Source organism: Pichia kudriavzevii, chromosome 4 (genome assembly GCF_003054445.1).
Source record: "Pichia kudriavzevii chromosome 4, complete sequence".
In the NCBI taxonomy this organism is placed as follows: Eukaryota; Fungi; Ascomycota; class Pichiomycetes; order Pichiales; family Pichiaceae; genus Pichia; species Pichia kudriavzevii.
The window spans coordinates 357,106-379,462 of NC_042509.1; the positions used below are offsets into that span (position 1 = coordinate 357,106).

A 22,357-nucleotide genomic window follows, 5' to 3' on the forward strand; every position below is an offset into this window, starting at 1 on the left:
AAACTCTTTTTAAGGAGACGTTTTGAAGGCAAGCAAAACCTCATTTGAATTCTACTATCATATATAATGTTGTAAAATATGAGTGTTACTTATATTATATATATATCACTAAAAATCATTCAATAATGAGACCTCTTTGAATACCACATCTAGATTTTCATTTTCTCTAATAAATGAAACCTGCGAAAAACATAGGAAAGACAGATAGTACTGTTATTTAGTGATAGAATTAGAAAACTGAAGAACTTAAATTAGAAAAAGATAACTCCTAAGATACACAGTAAGTCTTGTTGGTACGGATAGACATTTCGGTTGGTTCAGCTGGTTAAATACCCAATTAATCACTTCGTCACCAAATTACCGAAAATCCATACAGCCGAGATGTCAGTTGTCATCAAGTTTCACTTTGAAAATCGGCTTAGTTTTGTTAGTACTTTTTTTTGCACCTACATGGACCTAAAACTACCAAGTTACTGGCAAGTTCAAGTTGAGTATACGGTTTATTTTTTCATTGTTTTTTTCATAACATCACTTTTATGAAATCACATCTGTATTAGTGAACATGTTCCTACTTCTGATGAGTATGAACCTTGGTTTTCTAAATGAAGAATTTTCCTTTCGTCTCAGATACTTTAAAAAAATTATTATATTAAGTTGGTATTTGGGATTTGTGTTTTGACTTTTATGTTTGCCTTGAAATTATACAATACTAGTATGTGGTTGTGAGATTCTTGTTTTTATTTTTCTGGCTTTAGGCAGTAATTACAAAGTGTTCCATTTTGTTATGAATCGACGGCTATGATTTATATTAAGGAAAAAGGAGGTATATATTCTGTAGGTGCTTTCTGGTCTGGAATTATATATTATGGGCTGTGCTTTTTAATAACACTTCAACGAATTTGCATCCAAGCATGTTGTTTTTTAGTCTGGAGACTTAAAGTTTTACTGAGAAAGTATTTACAAATTGACACGGGTTTTTATTTTAAAATAAGTAATGACATATTCCTTTCTTTAGTCCAACAATAAATGATGTAAAAATTACCCCAAAGAATTTGCTGTTTTTTTCTAGTTTTTCCATCTATCACATTTCCTTTTTTTCTGATCACTCTGGTGAGGCTTAATAACAGTATAATCCAACGTCCACAGTGCTAAAACTCGTCTCGAGAATCAGTCTTTTTTATCAAACCAGGCCAAACTGTTCCCCTTTAGCACAGGTCTCTTGATTGCTCATACTTTAAGCTTTACACATTGCTCGTCAAAAAATATTTCTTGTCAATGGATTACATAAAAATGTTACTTTCGTAAACGGGAGTTTCTTTCTAAACATTCTTCTCAACTCTGCCTGAGAAAAAAAAAATAAAACCGTACTCTATTAGCCTTAAGTTTACTAAATTAGAAGTCATATCATCTATCTTATATATTATTTTAAGTGGAACTGCAAAAATTCAATTCACACCCTGTGACCATATCAATATATATATATATATATATATATAATCTTATTAAAAAAACACCAAATCAAAACGTCTTGATAGCTAATGGTACAGAAGAAAATTACAAGCATATTCAGATCACTCTAGTTAGTAAACACATAAAAGTATAAATCTAGACATAATAAAGAAATAAGTTTCATTAACAAATTAAAAAGATAAAAGGGAGTTTCACTCCCATGGAAAATAGACTATTAAATTGATCGTTGAATTCAAAGAATTAAAAATAAATTAAGCGTTCTTTGACATTGCTAATTCGGCTTCAGCTTCTTGTTCAAGCGCAGCCTTTTCTGCTGCAGCATTGGAGAATTTCTTCATAAATGCTAAACCTGGAGTGTAGTTTCTATATAGTTCATCAACATCTTCTAGTGAAAGACCCTTTGTTTCAGGAACAAACGCAAAGACAAAGACCAAGGAGAATACAACACAACCAAAGAAAACATAACCGTAAGCGAAATGGATTGCACCTGTAATAAACGGAGTGAAGAAACCAATTAAGAAACCCCAGATCCAGTTAGCACCAGTTGCAATGGCCATACCCTTAGCTCTGATTCTCAATGGATAAGTTTCTGAAACAACAACGAAGACACAAGGACCCCATGTCTGTGCAAAGAAGAAGATGAACAAACAAACCAAGAAAATCATGGCATTACCAACTGGTTTTCTTGCTTCAGAACCGTAACCGTCCAAATATAAATCTTTAACACCAATAGATGCAAAAATAACCAAGGTAACAAGCATACCGAAAGAACCAGCCATCAATGTCATTCTTCTACCAAATCTATCAACAACCCATAATGCAAGGAAAGTAGAAGCAAAATTAATAACACCAAAAATAATGGAGGTTTCAAAAGAGTCATCCAAACCAATCGCCTTGAAAATAGTAGTACCATAATAGAAGAAATAATTGTCACCGGTTAATTGTTGCAAAGATTGTAGAATAACACCAACCATCAATCTGTAGAAAATCTTTGGCTTACCTGTGAACAATTCACCCCAGGATGCATTACCTACGGATTTTTCAAATTCAATAGCTTCTGCAATCACATTAACTTCATTGATAACGAATTCAGAGTTAACATCTTGTTTATTACTCTTAGCAATAGATTGTTTAGCTTCTTCAATTCTATCATTTTCGACTAAAAATCTTGGAGATTCTGGTGTAAAGGTCATACCAAGAATCATGAATAATGCCCAAGCAAAAGACAGACCTAATGGAATTCTCCATTGTCTTGAGTCACCATAATGATGGTAGGTACCATAGGTAGTACAGTAACCTAAAAAGATACCACCGGTAATCATCAATTGATAACAAGAAACTAAGGTACCTCTAATAGCCTTTGGAGAAGTTTCAGAAATAAACATTGGAGCAAGGACAGCAATAGAACCAACAGCAATACCAGCAATGATTCTACCAATAAAGTATTGGACCCAAGATTTAACAGCTGCAATCTGAATAATAATACCAACAATATAGACAACCATGGTCATCATTAAACCTTTCTTTCTACCATACATGTCACCGGTTTTACCTAGGGTAACACCACCAATAGCACAACCAATGTTGAAAATAGAAAGCATTAAACCAGTTCTTGTTTTGGATAGATATTTTTGACCTTCAGAACTGATTTGACCATACCTATTAACGAAATCCGGCATGTTGACAAAACCAGAAATAGTACCAGTATCCCAACCAAAGACAAAACCACCAAAGGCAATCAAAATACAGGTAAAGGCAGCAAATAGGTATGTGGTTTTTGGAGCAGTCGGAACAATATTAGCAGTGTTTTCTTCTTCTAATAATCCGTCACCACTGCCAACAGGCGCATTTACATCATCATGTGATGCGTTGATTTTTTCAGCAGATGAAATGGAGGACATCTTTTGAATAATTTTTTTTTGATAAAATTAAGTTAAATTAGGGTGATTTGAGAATGTGTGAATGTGTGTGATAAAAGAATAAAACAAAAGCTAAAAAAAAGGAAAATTAGCATACCAACAATACGGAGAAAAGTGATATTAGGAGGGGGGAGCACGGAATTTAAATACAATTTAGTTTCTCCGTAAATGGGGAAAATCCGCCTCTGGAAATGGTTTCCGTTTTACTGAAAATCACCCAATGTTGGAAAGGCCGAAATAGCCAGGTTCCCCATATTTTTTCCGAAAAAAAAACGGAAGCCATTTTCAAAATTGTTACGAAAAAGTAATGGGGACGGGGGGTGGGGAGCGGAAAGGGACACTTTGTTTTTATTATTTTTTTTTTTTTCATCTACAACGGCAATATTTTATCAAGTATCTTGGGTTTACCTGTTTGTGTTTACCACACGTTAAGAGGAGTATTTACTTTGTCATCAAGTTCTCCCGTCTGAGCATTCGGCGAGGTGGATGACTGTGTGCCTAAATGCCCGACATCGGTGTATGAATGAGGAGATCGTCCATACAACTGGACAAGCCGTCCACGAGGTCCCGACTATCACGTTGGGTCAGGTAAACCCAAGTCGACTAGAGCCGTCAGTAGAGAGAGTGGCTTCACTTTTTTTCTCCCCACTATGTACCATACAAATGTGGAGAGAGGGAAACACGGCATTTTAGAAAACGGGGTTTCCGCTCCGAATATGGAAAAAACTGTTTCCGGCGGCAGCTCTTGCCATTATGATAGGTGAGACCTACATGGAAATACGGATATTTCCCCATATTTTTCCGCTGTGTTTCGTTTTTTCCCTTTTCCCTTTTCCCTTTTCCCAGCGCGCCGCCCCCCAAGCCATTTCCACTCAGCCCGGGTTATTATCAAGTGGAGAATTTCTACACTTTCTGTGTGTTTTGCTCTTATGGTTTTTTCCGTCTCTTGTGGGATGTTTAATGCACCTCACTCCTCTAAAAATAAAAGGAAAATTTTTTAGTTTGAACAACATGGGCGGATTATATCAACCCCCGACGCTCTCAGAGTTGACAAGGACAAACATACACCAGTTATTTCTACTGTTTCTCCATTCTACCCCGGATAATTGACAGATGGGATTTCCCCGATAATCTTCACAAAGAGCAGATGAAGGAAAAAATAGCATGAAAAATTAAAATTGCCGCGCCTGTGTGCGAAATGCGTGCCGCCAGGCTCACTCTGCAATTGGGTGAAATGCCACTCTTGAATGAGGCACAAAAAACAGAGAAATGAATGGGCAATGTACATGTTCAATTTAATTGTCCGGTTTGGTTAACAGGTGGGGATCGGGCTGTACCGTCCTTTACAAAACATATAACATGTTTAATCTTTGAGAGGCATAGAGAGAATTTTATTTGAGGAACGGTCCCTTCATTTCCAGATATGACCTTATTTTTGTATTTTTTGTTTCCTGTCAATTTGTTTATTTACATGCAGGCTTAGTAATGTACAACATTCTACGATTATTGATGCTATCCCCACATTGATAGCCTTGGTTGGCCCCGCTTTTTCCCGTTCTGCTGTGTACCTCTTTTTTTCATCTTCCACAGAAATCTATCCCCACTTTGGGTATATCACAGTATATCTTTTATTAGGAAAACCCAGTGTATAATATCAATCTCTGCTTTTTTGTTCATACCCCTAAACATAATTTGGTCTACTTATCTTTTTGATGCAGTAGAATATACTAAAATCAAAAGTATGAACCTTGTTGTCAGATGGGTTCGAATTTTAAACCCCTAAAATCCCCAGCTGCTAGTACTATTGCTAACTCGGTATACATGTTTTTGCGTTACGGAAAAATTATATGCTACTGTATGGACAAAATTATATCCTTCCATCATGGATTAATTCAAGATAAAGGAAAAATACAAGCTATAATACCTCAGCAATCGCCGAGATCGGATATTCTACAAAAGATTGGCATATTACCGCCTAAACAGCGTGACCAAGGCTGTTTGAACTTATTCCGAAACAAATTTCCAGGGCTGACATAGTCGTCTAGCTAGTTTTGCTGACAGTTAGACAAACCCGTAAATATTTAGCTGGGTAAGGAGACATGTTGGAAGGTTAACTCAAGCAGTGGAAACTAATGATTAGCAGCAAGGTATCATTTTACCATCTCTACGACAGTAGATCTCAGACCACCTTGAAACACCTTTATCGGAAGTCCTTGAATCGTCCTTTTTTTCAGTCCCTTTAGTTGAAGTTCAACTAACAAAGTTAAACCAGACATTCTTTAATAAATTGTCCTAAAAAAACACGAATGAAACTTTGCTAAAATAATAATATATGATATCTTCGAATCACAATCATCCGTCGGTAATGAAGAGATCAATTAATGCTGAAATATTCAATGTTCTTTAGAAATTGATAATTGCTAAGGAACAGTGTTGCTTGTTACCAATTATGGCCAAATTAAACAGCTTATTCAAAGTTCAACAGCAACAAAACTGCGGTTAGATCAGATAGACAGACGAAGGTGCTTGATTCAAGTGATATAATAATGTCCTTAAAAAAAACACATCAGCTTTGTCGCTTCTATTGGGTGTATGACATTTGTGATCCTTACTATCTGATATAAACGTGCAATGATCTTCTTTTGCATCCACTGAACGTAAAAAACATGTAAGAAAAAAATACCTGAACTTTTCTTTTTTCAACTCTACTCTTGTTCTCGTTATATGCATAGCTTGATCTTTTTCTTTGCTTTCAGATGTGCTGATGACAAGAAAACAAAACCTGTAGCATCAATAAACGAACCTTAGACCAAACTACGCAAGATGACATTTGAACAACAACTCATAGGAATACCAGCATGTACGCATTCGGCTAAATTTATTTCCTTTTAGTATCACAAGTTAGTAACCTGCTAGTTCCTTACCAGTATGAGAACCACGTAAATTTCGAGACAAATTTGAAGCACCAATTTTGTGAGTATCACAATAGTGGCTAATCGTAGTTCTTTGTTGGATGCTGTAATTACTAATTTTCATCCTAACAAACAATAAGAGTAGTTTTTTTGTCGCCTATTCACTAAATAGCATTTTTTGAACTAAATCCATATATTTTATCAAGCAGTTAACAAAAAGGCAGGCATTGAGAATTTTAGAAAATCAATATTACTGTGGTAACCCCCACAACAAAATCAACTAACTTATAGTAATAGTAAGTGGAAAATATTTTAGATGGTTAGTCCTACTAATGCCGCCTCACGCTCGAAAGATTAAGAAACCGGCCAGCTTGTATTTGAATAAGAAAATATATCAGCTTATGCATATTCAAATAACATCGACACCTAAAAATTCGAATAGGCTCAACAATCTCAATGGTTGGAAGAAGTTACCATACATATTCATTTAGCCTTCGACTTGTCAGGTTATTTATTTATTATGGGATATTTTCATACCTGTGGCCATTGAAACAGTAGCAAAAACAATATCGCGGTGAAACACCAACTCCCAAATCAAAACCAAATGGAAATATATAACTAACTTGTACTAGGTTTTATTAAAATGATTCCCAATCTCAAAAGTGCCACTTAGAAAATTATTGCCTGAAGGGTCCAAATGAACCATGGAAAATAAGTTTCGATCTCGGCCAACTACATAAAAATAAATTCCCTTTTCAATAAGCACCAGATAAATCTCAATACTATGAAAACCAAGAGTATATATATGTAAATTCTGCAATTTCAAAAAAAAATTAAAATGATCGAACCCAGGATCGAACTGGGGACGTTATGCGTGTTAAGCATATGCCATAACCAACTAGACCATCCGACCACTTATGAGCTAGAAATGTTGCTGGTGGGACCTACTTTAGAATCTGATTATTGCTTATTTATATCTTATATATTTTTATACGTTAATTCTCTGAGAACATAAATGGAATGTCCTCTGTTTAGATAGCAATTCTTTAATTTACAAATAGCATTTTGAAGAATTTAATTATCTTCTAGAACTTCTGTTTAACCTTCTATAATCTTCTTCAACCTTCTATATTATTACCCGATTAGGAAATAGAGAGGTAGTCCTTTGTCTGATCTCTTACATTACCCCGCCGCTTTAGAAACTTCGTCCCGGAGTTTATTATCATTATCAATTGCTTTTGCATTATCCCATAAAGTTTTCTGTAAATCTTCTAGGATCTCTAAAAATAATGAATATGGGATGCTTGAACTATGACAAGGGTCACAATCTTTCCAGTAGACATCCAATGTATCGTTTGTTTCGTCGATACTAGCTATACCGATAATCTCGGTCAGTCTACTTCTTGCTTCAGCTATCATTCTTGGGGGTACCTTGGAAAACTGTTTATCCGCTTGTAAGGATCTTCTAAGCCATCTGACATTGATTACTCTATCCTTTTTATTCGTTTTCGGTAAATCAACTTCGTAGGCGTTGTCTGATATCTTCTTGACAACCTTGTAGGGTCCGTAGTATACCGGTTGTATTTTGTAATACAATCTATCACTACCATATGCATCTTTGTGTAATAGTATCCAATCTCCAACTTCAAATGTTTCGTACACTCTCGACTTATTATGCTGTGTTTCCTGACTTCTTTGCGCTTCAATCATGTTTTCTTTCACATTTTCCATGATGACTTTCATTTTTAATGCGAATTCTTCAGCTTTGTTGCTGACCTTCTACTTGAAACACGACTGCTAGAAATAAACATTGGCGAGTCTGGTAAGTAACCATAGCAAACTTCAAATGGTGATGAACTTATCGAGACTTGATGGGAACTGTTGTAGGCAAATTCGGCCATTGACAACCATTTGTCTCAACTGTAGAGATCGTTACTCGCATAATTCCTTAGTAATTGGTTTAAGATTCTGTTCGTTCTTTCTGTTTGACCATCTGTTTGAGGGTGATTAGTGGTTGAGAAGAGTGATGATGTACCAAGAATTCTATGTCATTATCTGAAACCATTCTTTTTGGAATCCCATGTAATTTAAAACAATTTTCTACCATCAATTTCGCACATTGCTCTGCGGTTGCAGTTTTCCTAGTGGGGATGAAATGTGCCATCTTCGTGAATCTATCCACCACTCCCAAAATCATATCGTGTCCATTTTTGCATCTGGGGACACCTGTGATGAAATCCAAACTATGTCTGTCCATCTTCCTTCAGGAATCGGAAGAGGGGAAAATAATCCTCTTTGACCAGTTGTCTCGGGTTTGGTTTTCTGGCAAACAGTACATCTTTGACAATATCTCTTCACGCTTTTTAGCATATTTGGCCAGTAAAACATAGGGTGAAGTCTCACGTATGTTTTGAAATACCCGAAATGACTAGCGGAGTTACCACCATGTGCGTTACCAATGATTTCCTGAACCAACTTAGACTTAGGGGACACTACTATTCTTCGATAATTTCCTCCTTTAACCACCAAGAAATATAATAAATTATCATCAATTGAATAATGTTTGACGTGGTTATGGATTGACTTCGGGATCGGCATATTTTCTTTTAAAATCTCGTATATCTCCTTAATTTCGTTGTCTTCATCGTACGACTGGATAATCTGTTCTAGGAGTTCCTGATTTGGTGTTAACACCTATTCTATTGTGTTGATACTAACTTCATTTTCCTCGTCTGGGTACCTAGACAAAGCGTCTGCTACTGAATTAGTAGGACCTCAAGTATTGAATTGTGAATTCGTAATCAGCTAATCCTAGGAATGATTGAGCACATTTGGCGTTTTTCGGAATTGGCCAACTCTGGATTTTGTCTATCTTAGCAGGGTCAGTCTGGATACCTCTGCTTGAAATGAGATGTCCTAAGAAACCTAAGGTTTTGAAGTAAAATGAGCATTTCTTTTTCTTAGTAATCAGCTTATTTCTCCTGAGCAATTCCAGTATTTTTCTAATGTGATTGTAGTGTTCTTCAATAGTCTTGGAGTAAATTATAATATCATCCAGGTACACCTGAACAAATTGGTTCAAATAAGGTGCTAGAATCCTATTCATCATTCTTTGGAAAGTACTAGGGGCGTTGGTTAAACCGAAAGGCATCACAACCCACTCGTAGTGACCGTAATCTGTGGAAAAGGCTGTTTTTTCCATATCATTTTCTGCGATGCTGACCTGAAAGTACCCTGACATCAAATCCAACTTGGAAAATACTGAAGCTCCTCCAAAACATGTGATTAATTCGTCGATTCGTGGTATTGGGAACTTGTCTTTTACCGTATTGTTATTTAATAACCTATAATCAACACACATTCTCATACTACCATCTTTCTTCTTGACAAGTAACAAAGGACTATTGAAAGAACTAGGGGCAGACTTGATAAAGGCTAGTTTCAACAGTTCATCAACCTGTTTATTCAGTTCTTGTTTCTCTGAATAGCTTGATTTGTACTGGCGTCTGTAAGTACTCTTGCTAGGTTCAATGCATATAAGTCTGTGAGTCAAATCCCTTTGAGGAGGTAAATCGGTAGGTTGGTCATTGGTCACCACATCTCTAAATTCTTCATGAATTTTATTTCTAATTCCATCAACACCATTGTAAGGTTCTTCTAAAACATTATTATTTTCTTTTACTTCAACTGACTGCACAAACAGTAATAATGGATAATTATCAACATTCTTTAAATTTCTTCTAACTGCACGCATGGAGTTGATACCTATAAGTTCATTTTCTTTTGTTTCTTTTGAGCCGTTTTCGTCGCTTGACTCTATTTGTTCTTCGATATCTAGGATTTCAGGAGTTTCCGTTTCCTTTTCGATATTTTCCCAGTCAACTTTGTTTCCATGATCTTTAACAAATGGGAAACCTAATATCATTTTATGGTTGATATTCTCTAAGACTAAGAATCTAATATTCTCATTTTGCCATTCGTCTCTTAGCTTAAATTGTAATTCTAAGGTTAATTCTCCTTTAACGCTGATCGTTTTCTTATTAGCGGCGACAACATCTTCAAATTCGGTAGGCTCTAAATAATTTTCTAATTGATGTGATTTAACAAATTCGTAATCCAAAAAGTTTCTTGACGCACCGCTGTCAACTAAAGCAACACATTCCTTAAATAATTCGTTTTTAACTTTCAAAAGCGGAAGTTCTTTCCTATCCATGTAAACGTTCAAAACACTTAAATTTTCTATATCCTTGTTATTTAGTATATACTTGTCAAACTTAGTAGAGTGTTGAATCTCGTTCTTTAATTGCAGATTTGCATTTTCTATTGTAGGTGTGTTTATAGCAATATGGGAACCAACCACCTTTTGGTTCCTAACTAATTTAAATTTTCTCTGTCTTGTTTTCTACCAGTGTAACCACCATTATAGTTTCTGTTGTAATTCTTGTTTCTTTTATAACTGTCAAAATTCCGACCACGATAATTTTTATTTTTAATGGAGTCTATTTCCATTGGTTCACCTCTCCATCTATCTTGATGCGAGAATCTAAAGTCTCTAGCTCTGGGTGCTGAGTCCTTCTCAAAGTCTCTTGCTAAAAATTTGGCTTCAGCAAGCGAGTTTGGTCTATGTTGGAATACGCGTCCTCTAATTTCTGCACGTAATCCTTGCACAAACCTATCTCTGGTGGCCCATTCGTTTTCATACTCACCTGGGAGTAAGGTCCGGTACCCTTCAAATTCCTGGATAAATTGTTCCACGGAATTTTTACCTTGGTGACAGCCATTGTATTTTGCTGCCACTTGTCTCAACTCAAATTCGTCTGTTGGACAGAATTCGAGTGTAAACTCTTCGACAAATTGATGCCATAAAGGTAATTCGGAGTTTCCATACCTGTTAGTGAACCAGGCGAGAGCGGATCCATCGAGGTTGAGCATTGCGGTTGCTACCTTAAATAATTCTGTGACATCCTTTCCCATACTTTCTTGTAGTTTAAAGGCCATGTCAAGTTTGAACAGAAATTGTTGGGCTAAACGAACAGAGTTCTTTTCGTTACCCTTGAATACCATGTTTAAGTTAACTTGCGACGGGTTAGAACCTGCATGCATCGCGTTAACTTCTGAATTCATGTTGTTTAATTTCTTTGTTGAACTTTTCTAACTAGCCGGTGCTACCAATTGAAAGTGTTGCTGGTGTTGCGTACTCTAGAATCTGATTCTTGCTTATTTATATCTTATATATTTTTATACGTTAATTCTCTGAGAACATATATGGAATATCCTCTGTTTAAATAGTAAATCTTTAATTTAAAAATAGCATTTTGAGGGATATAATTATCTTCTAGAACTTCTGTTTAACCTTCTACAATCTTCTTCAACCTTCTATATGATTACCCGATGAGGAAATAGAGAGATAGTCCTTTGTCTGATCTCTTACATTTTTGAAAGTTTTGCTAGTGGTGCGTACTCTAGAATCTGATTCTTGCTTATTTATATCTTATATATTTTTATACGTTAATTCTCTGAGAACATATATGGAATATCCTCTGTTTAAATAGTAAATCTTTAATTTAAAAATAGCATTTTGAGGGATATAATTATCTTCTAGAACTTCTGTTTAACCTTCTACAATCTTCTTCAACCTTCTATATGATTACCCAATTAGGAAATAGAGAGGTAGTCCTTTGTCTGATCTCTTACAGTTTTTAATAGGACTTGGAATAAGGTGTCAAAATCATTTCCTAGTTCTGGATGTTTCTACGGTTAAATCTTTTATCAAAAAAGTAATCATAGCCTTATCCATAGTTACAGTATTGTTTATAACAATGATAATTGTGATACACGTGTTAGTAAGTACGCAATAGGTGTATAACCGCACGAGTAGACAATAAGCGTGGTGGAAGTTAGTCGTAGTAGAAGTAGTAATCTATTTCTCTCTTTTTTCTTCTGCCGCTTCCACTCCCGATTAGGACCTATATCAGCTATATCAATTCTATATAACGGAATATCGTCTGTCTTTTGTACTTCACGCCCGCAACCTGGAATCACCCTCGGTTGCTACTCTTTTTCGTATAGCAGACTCCTGTACGAGCTTATTACGTTTTAGGTCTATTTTGTTTTACTATGCCAGTTCTGTCATAACCCGTTGATGAATGATAATTAATTTATGCCAATGACAGTGTCTCCGACGGCTTCTCCATGCCTATGCCCTACATGATCAACGGGACTAACTCTCTTTGCTTCCTACTCCGGATACTTGACCCTTGTTAACTTCCCTTATTCTAAAATCGAAACCTTAACATCAGTATGTTATCGTCTACCTACTGGCACTTCCTTTTTTGGAACACATCCTGAAAAATCCCTTTCACTACCCCGGCTCTTGGGAAACATCGCCCCGATGTTCCTCAAAACGGTGCAACAAAATAACTGGATAATCCCGGATGGGGGCACTGAACCAATGAAGCTGCAAAACATTAAACCAGATTAGAATAATAAATGTAGGTGGATCCTGGCAGTAACAATAATTTTTTTATGAGTTCAATTTGTATTTCTTTAAATCGAGAGTGGCTAACTTATTTCAATCAAAAAACAATATGTTCTATGTTTTGGTAGGAGCAATATCTGTATTTTTTTTCTTCAGCTGAGGGACAAATAGGAACGTTCTATGTATTATAATTATGATTACTTTGTTGATATCAAACTTGTTCGTGTTCTTGAATTAATTCGGCTTTGTACATTGGACTTTGACGTAGTGACAAAGCTGCTTGGTTGAATATTCTTTCAGGCACCTTTCTTGCTAGAGTTTGATCACAGTCTTTCCAGAAGACATCATAAGTCTTTTCTTTGCCTGGTTCTTCTGATCATCCACCGATACCACTCAGTTCGTTAATTCTTGCCAACATCTCACGCTCTGTTCTAGGCGGTTCCTGGTAAATATTGGGGTTTTCTTTATAGTATTTAATCCACTGTACATTTGATTCACGATCCTTCAAATTAATAACTGGTAAATCGACTTTATAAGCATTGCCGTTTATTTTCTCGACTAGTCTGTATGGCCCATATCATACTGGTTGAATTTTTGTGTACCTTATATTCACACCAAAGGCATCTTGATGCACTAACACTAAGTCACCAACTTTATATTCAAAGTATCTTCTTTTTCTATTATGGTGTTTTCCTTGTCGCCCTTATGCTTTACAATATTATCCAGTGTGCTGTAAAATCAATTTCACACGTCTCACAAATTCTTCTGCGTTAGGTGAATATTTGTTATCCTCCAAATCCCAGCTATTTACTTTTCTAATCATGCTCGGTTCATACTCGTAGGCGATTTCAAAAGGACTTGCTTTAATGGAATCTTGGTACGTTGAATTGTAACTAAGTTCACACATAGACAGATGCTCATTCCAGGATAATTGAACGTTTGCAGAATATTTCCGAAGTAACTGATTAACAATCTTGTTGAATCTTTCAGTTTGACCATCAGTTTCTGGATGATTAGTAGTTGAAAATAATAGAGAACTACCATTGAGATAATGTAATGTCTGCCAAAACTTATTCATAAACCGAATATCTTTGTCACTAAACAAACGAGCACATGCAGCAGCATTAAGTCTTTTGTGCGCTGGTATAAAATGTGCCATTTTTGAAAAGCGATCGACAACAACCATAATGATAGTGTAGCCTGTTCTCGATCTAGGTAAACCTGTAATGAAATCCATCGTAATGTCGGTCCAGCGACCTGTTGGGATTGGTAAAGGGGAAAACAACCCTTGTCTTCCTCTAGTGTTGGTGTTGTGCTGTTGACAGATACGACAGGTTTCTACCCATTTTCTAATTTGTGCCAACATAGATGGCCAATAAAAACTATCTTTAAGATTCAAATAAGTTTTCCATGCACCAAAGTGACCAGCATCTTTGGCATCGTGTGCATTTTTGAATATTCTATACGGTAGTTTCTTGTAGTTTGGAATAACTACTCTAAAGAAATCTTGAGACTCTAATGTCTTATAATAAAGTACCTCATCTTGATAACAGGAATGTTTGATATGATTTTTAATTTCAACTGGAACTTTTGTTTTATCTCTCACAGTTCTAAATATCAAGGCATAATTATTATCTTTTTTATAACCCGTAATAATTTCCCTTTTTGATTTTTGATTAGCTTCGATAGTACCTAGTGTCAACGAATGTTTCTGTGTTTTATTCTCCTCTTCTTGAGTCAATTCTAGCAACGCCAGTTCGATTTTGGCTAGCGTTAAGTTGTTTTCGTGGTTGTATGGGTATCTAGATAATGCATCAGCAGCGGAATTGTTTTTTCCCTGTAAGTAACGAATATCAAAATCAAACTGTGGTAAAAAGTCCATCCATCTAGCCACTCTAGTGGAGTCTATGAGATTTTGGTTTTTTAAGTAAATTAAACTCTTGTGATCCGTCATAACAATGACATGTCTTCCCATGAGATAATATCTTCATGTTCTTAATGCTTCAACAACAGCCAAAAATTCACGATCATATATTCCATGATTCAGTTGACTTCCAACTAGCTTCTTTGAACCGTAAGCAATCACACCTCGTCATTTACCTGTTTCGTCCAACTGTTCTAGAGTATAACCTAACGATACTCCACACGCATCGGTATGTAGAACAAATTTACAATTGCCTGACCAACTTGGGTGCACCAAGGTGGGACTTGATATCAAAGCGTTCTTTAGTTGGTTGAAGGCTTCGTCTTGTTCACTTGTCCATTTAATTTGTTTTGTCATGAACTTATGAATTGGATTGGCAATTTTGGAATGCCCTTTAATAAACCTTCTATAGTACGAAGTTAAACCAATAAAACTTTGTGCTTCTTTGATCGTGTTTGGCGTTGGCCAACTCTTTACCTTTTTTATTTTCTCTAGAGCGGTTTGAATACAAATTGGTGTAACAACTTGTCCTAAAAACTTAAATTCTTGATAAAAAAATCTGCATTTCGACTTCTTCGTAATTAGTTTATGTTTTCTTAGTGTCAACAAAACTTCTTTCACGTGCTTACCGTGAGTTTCAACATCTTCGGAGTATATAAAAATGTCGTCTAAATAGACTTGGACAAATCGATCTATTCTTTCAGGCAAGACAGTATCCATCATCTGTTGAAAAGTCGCAGGTGCGCTTGTTAGTCCAGCCGGCATTACCATCCATTCATAATGGCCAAAATCAGTAGAAAATGCCGTTTTCTCCACGTCTTCATCAGCAATTCTCACTTGGTAGTAACCAGGCGTCAACTCTAACTTAGAATAGACTTTTGCCTTACCAAATCTTGAAATCAATTGATCAATATCTGGAAGTGGAAACTTGTTCCTAGCAGTATTATTGTTTAGAATCCTATAATCAACACACATACGCATAGTACCATCTTTCTTCTTAACAAATAGCACTGGACTGTTAAAAGGTTTGGAACTAGTTTTGATGAAACCTTGTTTGATTAAAACTTCAACTTGTTTTGTTAGTTCCAGTTTCTCAGAGAAGCTTAATTGGTATTGTTTTTTTCAAAGAGAACTCATTAGGGTAATACAAGGCAACATATGCCCGCATCTTTTCTTTGGCGGTAGTTCAGTTGATGGATCTCAAGTAAACTTTTCAAGTGTTTCCTTTTTCAATCCTCTTGCATGATTTGCGTCTAGGGGTCGATATTTAAATCAGCTTTGGCTTTATCGATATCAGGACTTACTAAATACCCTAAAGTTAGATCACTAAATTGCCTCTTGATAAATGGGTTTCCCAACATGAATAGCGCATGCTCAGTATCAAACATTTAAAATGACCTAACCTCACTTATACTGATAGTTTCTTTGACTACCTCAAAAGGGACAATTACGTCTGCGATAGCAACACCAGAGTTTCCGATAATCTTTACTGTTATTGATCCATCGAGCTTGGCCTTTTGCTAAACACATGAACTTCCTCAACAGTTTTATTAATAACTGTAAAAGTGGTTCTGGAGCAACCAAAATGTCATCTGCATATTTGATATAAACGACACCACAAATTAATTTTGGTTTTTCTTTTTTGGGATGGTCATAATGTGAGTGTGGGATGGCATCCACTCATTTTTCGGACATTTATACTTACTATGAAAGTTCCTTTTCGTATTTCGCATCATTATCATGCCCTTTAACATCCTCTTATAAATACTATTTGAATAAAGGAACATGAAATTATCCATGATACATTAGGTTGCCGATGGCTGAAAAGGCATGAAATAAATTGAGTTCTTTGGCGGACTTTGTTCTATAAGGGAAACCATTTAAATCATTGTATAAGTGCCCATGTAGCTTCTTGCATGTCTATATCTCCAATAGACTCGCCCCAACATGGTTAAAACACACATCAAGCTTTTATGTTAGACTGCAACAATCTCACCCCCATTAACTGCTCAATATCGGTAAGGCCATCAAGGAATAGTGGTCAACTCTTAATGTCAGAAATAGCGACGTATATAGACACTTTAAAGTTTTCTTTATAGCCTCTCATCGATTGACCTGGTTTCAATCGACACAATTACTTGACAATATTCACCACAGAGTCTCTGTCTTTGTCGACAGGAACAAAGCGTTTCAGAATCTATCTTCAAATTTAGACCAACTAAAATCCAGTATTTGCTAGTTCATATGCATTTGAGAAGTGTGTAATTTACGTTCGTTATTTTTCAAACCTGCAACAGCCCTTATAACTTTTCTGACATCTGGTAGCCCATATGTAGCAAATTCTCTTCCAATGTCTGCTGACCATTCTATGCCTCTAGCCCTTATATCCAGTAATGGAAATCCGGGGCCTTTCTAGTCTGGAATTAATCAGAGAAGTTGGGTGGTTTTGTATAATTTTATTCTGCATTGAACATAGTTGAGTTTTGTTCTCGTTTTATCGATTTAGCTTTGATAAATCAGCTAGTTGTTCTTATCCCATTGCAATCATATAAGGCAATAAGATAAACTGTTTTACCATTGTCCAAAATGCAAATATTCAATATAGTTTAGTTTCTAAAAGCAGCCAATAAATACATGTCAAGCAAATACAATACTGCCTTGATGTGCCCTAATTCTACTTCAGATAACCATGTTACACGTTATAGATTGAACGTTTAAAAGAGTTACTTCAAAATACCACATAAAAAGAACCCAAGGAAAAGAAAATAATCTACAACCTTTATTGATATCATGTGATACAGCAGGTATGTCGACACACATTATGCACTGATGGCAACTAGCTAATGACAACTAGTAATATGTTTTGTGTTTAGTTAGAGATGATATCATTATTTATTGTGGCGCCAAACCGACAATTGATAAGAGAGGTAACTCCGCTCTTACTGTAGCTTTTAATACGCATATTATTTAGAAATCCCTTAGTAATCAAGTGTCGAACTAAATATGGATATCGTACCATCAATAGCTGATTGATCGGACCTAGTCATCCATATTGCTCTCCAAGAGTTATATATTAGTGTATAAATTAACTACTGTGGCTGAAAATTACAACTTTCAAATACACAACCAACGTTGCAGGTTTGTTGTGATAAAAAGTGTAACTTGATGTGGGGTTGCACTGTATAGTTTTGATGTTATACTGCCATTAATTGGGATATAAAATGTTTACCACCACCAACATGTGTCATCTGATAAACCACAGACACAGCAACAAATCTGGCACTTGAAGGTTTGTTGTAAAGCTTTTGTTGCTAAAATTGGAGAGGTATTTTTCCCTGATAAGGAGAATTCAGACCGTCTTTTTGGAAGTATCTTGAAAACCTTGTGGATACTTATTTCGAACGCCCACCACTTGGACGGAGAAAGGATAATGACTTCTTGCGATTTTACAATTTTGCTGATAAATTAAAGGCCTTTCATGGTAGCTTTTGTGGGAACGGCTCTACGGAAAAGTTCTTGAGACATCCAGGTTTGACAAAAAGATAAAGTCTACTAAAATCTATTTACAGGCCCCAATTGATTAAAAAGGTGAAAATATAGGTTTTACAAAGCTCTTCTGTAAATGTATTGTTTCGGATTACAATACATTTTTAGCAAGCACGGAAATTCCCTTTTGTTACAATATACAGGAGTGTTCGTTAAGGAAAGGTTTTGACGTGGATGGAATGATGCACCTGTAACATATCGGTGGAAACACAAGAAACCATATGGGCCTTTTACCAGACTAAGAGCATCTTTTAAATATTCAGTTTATAGACATGGTGCATCTTTCAGAGTGACAGAACATCTTTGGGGGAGTTACTCACGTATATTATTCTATAGATTTTAGGATTTCAAGGATCCACTGTGAGCTAATAGGATTGGTAGTGGGCTTGTGCTACAAATTTGCTCAGTTTTGCTCGATGTCGCCAACCTTAAAAACATTAATGTGTTTTTAAGGATTAACGCAGTTCCGTGCTCCGTTATGATGGAAAGGTTAAAGGGAAAGTAACCTATAGTTTTGGTTTGTATCAGCCATGTTCTAGCTCGGAAGTCAACGAACAAGCTGTTTGGAAAAATCTAGCATTGTTTTTGATTTCTTCATCAATGTGATTATTAGGCCCGAATCGTTTACGGCCGTAGTTATTAAGACATATTATACTAGAAAGATAAAAGGATATCCCATTATGCATATATTGTTAACTCGAACGGAAGAGATCAAATCAACCATTTGAGTGTTTACAAAGACAATGGCAAAACAACAGCACTCCTCTTAAGAACACGATGTGGCACCTTCGCTTAACCTTTTGGAAAGTAAAGGTAGTGTTTGTAGTAAAAAAAGAAGGGAAGAAGATATTGAGATTGTGTTATATCCGGATATTGTGAACAAAGTCACACAGTCCGCCCAAATTCATGGTTTAATTGTAGAGCTTATCCAGTCAGTATGTTTCTGGAATTGATGCTGTATTCAATGTGACAACATGCCAATATTTCAAATCTATGACAGATGTATATATGAATGACATAAACGAAAAAATCCATTGTTGAGTATGGTTATTTCTGCAAAATAAATCAGCAGGTAATTATGGTATTTGTATTACGAAATTAAGTGAACTGCTCAAGAAATCTTTCTAAGATGAGCTTTTGCCACAATAGCGTTACATTTTTTAGATGGTTTTGAAACTTCACACAAAAGTCTTGCAAGACAATTTTGACCTAATAGAGTTGCTGCTGTAAAGTTTCTACGGCACAAAACTATCAACCTTGAAAAAAATCTCGATTGTGTTGGTGTTGACACATTGACAAGGTTTAGGTGAGAAAGAAATATTATGAAGTGTAAACCGCAGCAAACAGTTTTGTCTCTCCATCATACACCCCATATTTGATAATGTTTTACTTGTCAATGATCGGAATATATTTGACAGTATCTATTGTGTGTGGAACAAAAAAGGGAAAACTAGATATGCGCCTTTTGACATCTACGAAAAGAAAAGTCCACCGTGAAAAGCTTTGGAAATATAAAACATAAATTGGGTGAACCATCTCCAAAGCTGTTTCTTTATTATTCGTTTAGAAGTGTTAGAAGTCTGGTACTTTTGGCATAAAACCAGTTAGGAAATATATAGGAAAGAATGGACGTAACATTAAAAATGTATCAGGAAAAATTTTTTACTTGCTCGTGGATTATTTATGACTCACAGCTTAGTTTTCCATTTCCCCGATAATACTCCCAGAGGGTGAATTGCTATAAAAAAGTAACATTCGCATAGTATTTGCCACTGTGCTACATGCACTTTTCTCATTATATTACTTTTTTTACATTACTAGTTTTATATGAAGTGTACAGGACTACTTGCATTATCTAAAAGCAGGTATTATTAAAGCATGTTCTTATCTGGGTTTTGTTACCAGATTCAAGTCGTTATAACAACTCATGAAGCTTACACTGATATATTTATTAGTGAACAATGGAAAGATACAACCATATAACGATATCGAGAAATTCAAGTTGTTATTAGTTGATTTATACAAACCACTAGAAAAAAGTGTCATTTCCAATTAATAACTGCATCGCGACAGAAAACTTAGTTAAAGACTATATCAATCATATAGAAAGATAATGAAAAAAAATTCAAAAAAATTCCTCCACACAAAGCAACGGAACTTGTAGCTGGTAAAACAATAAAGCTGCTGTTATACGGTGCCATTGAATGTGTAAACACAAGTGGGTATTTATTTTAAAATGATAGTAGTGTCCAGAAGGTCATCATAGATATCATTGAAAAGGTCAGGACAACTCCGACTTTCTGTAAACTGTCAATAAGTTTCTAGACCTTCACTTTTTAAATGGGGATAAGAGAAAATGCATATAGACAAACAAACAAATACCTTGTGAGAAGAAAACAGCTATAGTATACCTACTAGAAGTGCTTGATTGTAAGGCCGAATATACATATCCATCCGAAATAGCATTTGGATCATTAATAATCATTTATTTAGACAATAAAGGATCTAATAAAATCCGCCATAAATGTGTCAGAGGCTAGTATCTAAGAATTAGTATGTAAATATCTGACAGACTTATCAAGTGGAACTCACTGCAAGACTTTAACTTATTCAACGAAATTGGGGACTTAATCAAATTTGGAACGATATTGTATACTCCCCATTAATTACTCTTGGCTGGATTGTATATGGATCGGTGGAAGACCGGATTTTATATAATGGCATTATGAGCTATAGTTCCTTGGAAAAAAACGAGTTTAAGGATGAAAATAAAGATATTATAGTCAATTTCGTTGTAGTAATTAATAAAAAAGGTCAAAGTGTCCAAGGATGTGTTCAAGGAGTGTTCAACCAGATATAACAGTCTCACGCAGAACCCAATCAGGAAAATACGCTTTGAAATGGAAAGCATCGCAAACAAAAAAGCCTGATTTTCTTGTGAATGATTTCACAAAAAGTCCAAACATATCTTGCTTAATAACTAGCTTTTGTCAAAAAAAACTGATCTTCTAAGGTAGAAATCCATCAATTATGGATGAAACACGGAACTCATTTGTTGAAAAACGCACTAGAAACAAGCAACTGTAATTAACGTTTATGTGAAATCTTAGATACACAAGTGCCTAACGGCTGAGAAGGCCACAGTTATGTTTTCCGATAGTTGAAAAGTGCTATTCATAAGCTGTCAAAACAAAATCATGAGACACATCTAACAAATACAATTATACAAATTCAGAAGTTATATAATACAATCCATCTAAGACCTCGTTACTACATTGTGGTAATGGATTAATTGATGGAGCTATATGGCAAAATCAAAAAGTTAGAACTAACAAAGGAAGGGGATAGACAAACAATGTAACTGACTATTGTAAATAATGATAGTAACAGTTCACAGTCTAAAAATCAGAGGGAAAAACTTTGTAAGAAGAAGAAAATAAGTATATTACTATTATTATCTCAAGCTTTTATATGTCAAAAACGAATGCGATGTTTTGAGGAGGAATATTTATAGACCTGGCAAGCATCTGATTCGTAAAATTATTTCGCAAGACCAAACTGAATGTACTGTACAATGAATCATTATTAAGATGTCCGAAATGAGTTAGCTGAAACTAAGGAATTACCAGATGACTCAGTGGACAAACAAGGTATTGAAGAAATAATACCGGTGTCGGAATATGACGAACCAAAAAAATGATCAACCCAATTTAAACCATTTACGGCACACGGCTTAAGACAGAGGCAAACAAAAAAGGCAGCATTTAACCAAGAGAGCATAATGGCCGATGCCGAGACTAATGACATTCCTTTTTTTTCAAAGACAAATAACAAATAAAATTTTCTGGGAAAGTCAAATCTGTATAAACACAATGCACCTGGTACTATTTTATCTATTTATCAATTGCCTGTATCTCAAGTCTCGAGAAGAGACGAAAACCAACATTGGGGTTACTTTATGGAAAGACATTATAGGAGTCTATGCGCGCATAATAACTGAGAACCAAAATCACCAAAGTCTAATATAAAAATTTCGCAAAAGGAAAGTAAAAACGATGTAAGCGCCGACTAAGAAATACACCATTCCCAAAGGTCAAAAACAACACTG

At 35.5% G+C, this 22,357-nt stretch overlaps 1 protein-coding gene and 1 non-coding gene across 2 annotated transcripts, besides 1 other annotated feature; both read right to left on the reverse strand.

The window, feature by feature from the left end:
• Window positions 1–1,721: 1,721 nt before the first annotated feature.
• Window positions 1,722–3,371, reverse strand: C5L36_0D01870 (uncharacterized protein; the record flags this gene model as incomplete). The annotated part of the gene is made up of 1 exon (XM_029467066.1): window positions 1,722–3,371. The coding sequence occupies one exon, from the start codon at window positions 3,369–3,371 to the stop codon at window positions 1,722–1,724; it is 1,650 nt and encodes a 549-aa protein (XP_029322926.1).
• A 3,769-nt stretch (window positions 3,372–7,140) lies between these two features.
• Window positions 7,141–7,214, reverse strand: C5L36_0Dtrna8V. Its single transcript has one exon. It is a non-coding gene; the product is annotated as a tRNA-Val (tRNA).
• Window positions 7,215–11,734: 4,520 nt separating this feature from the next.
• Window positions 11,735–19,671: an inverted repeat (IRL4).
• Window positions 19,672–22,357: the final 2,686 nt, after the last annotated feature.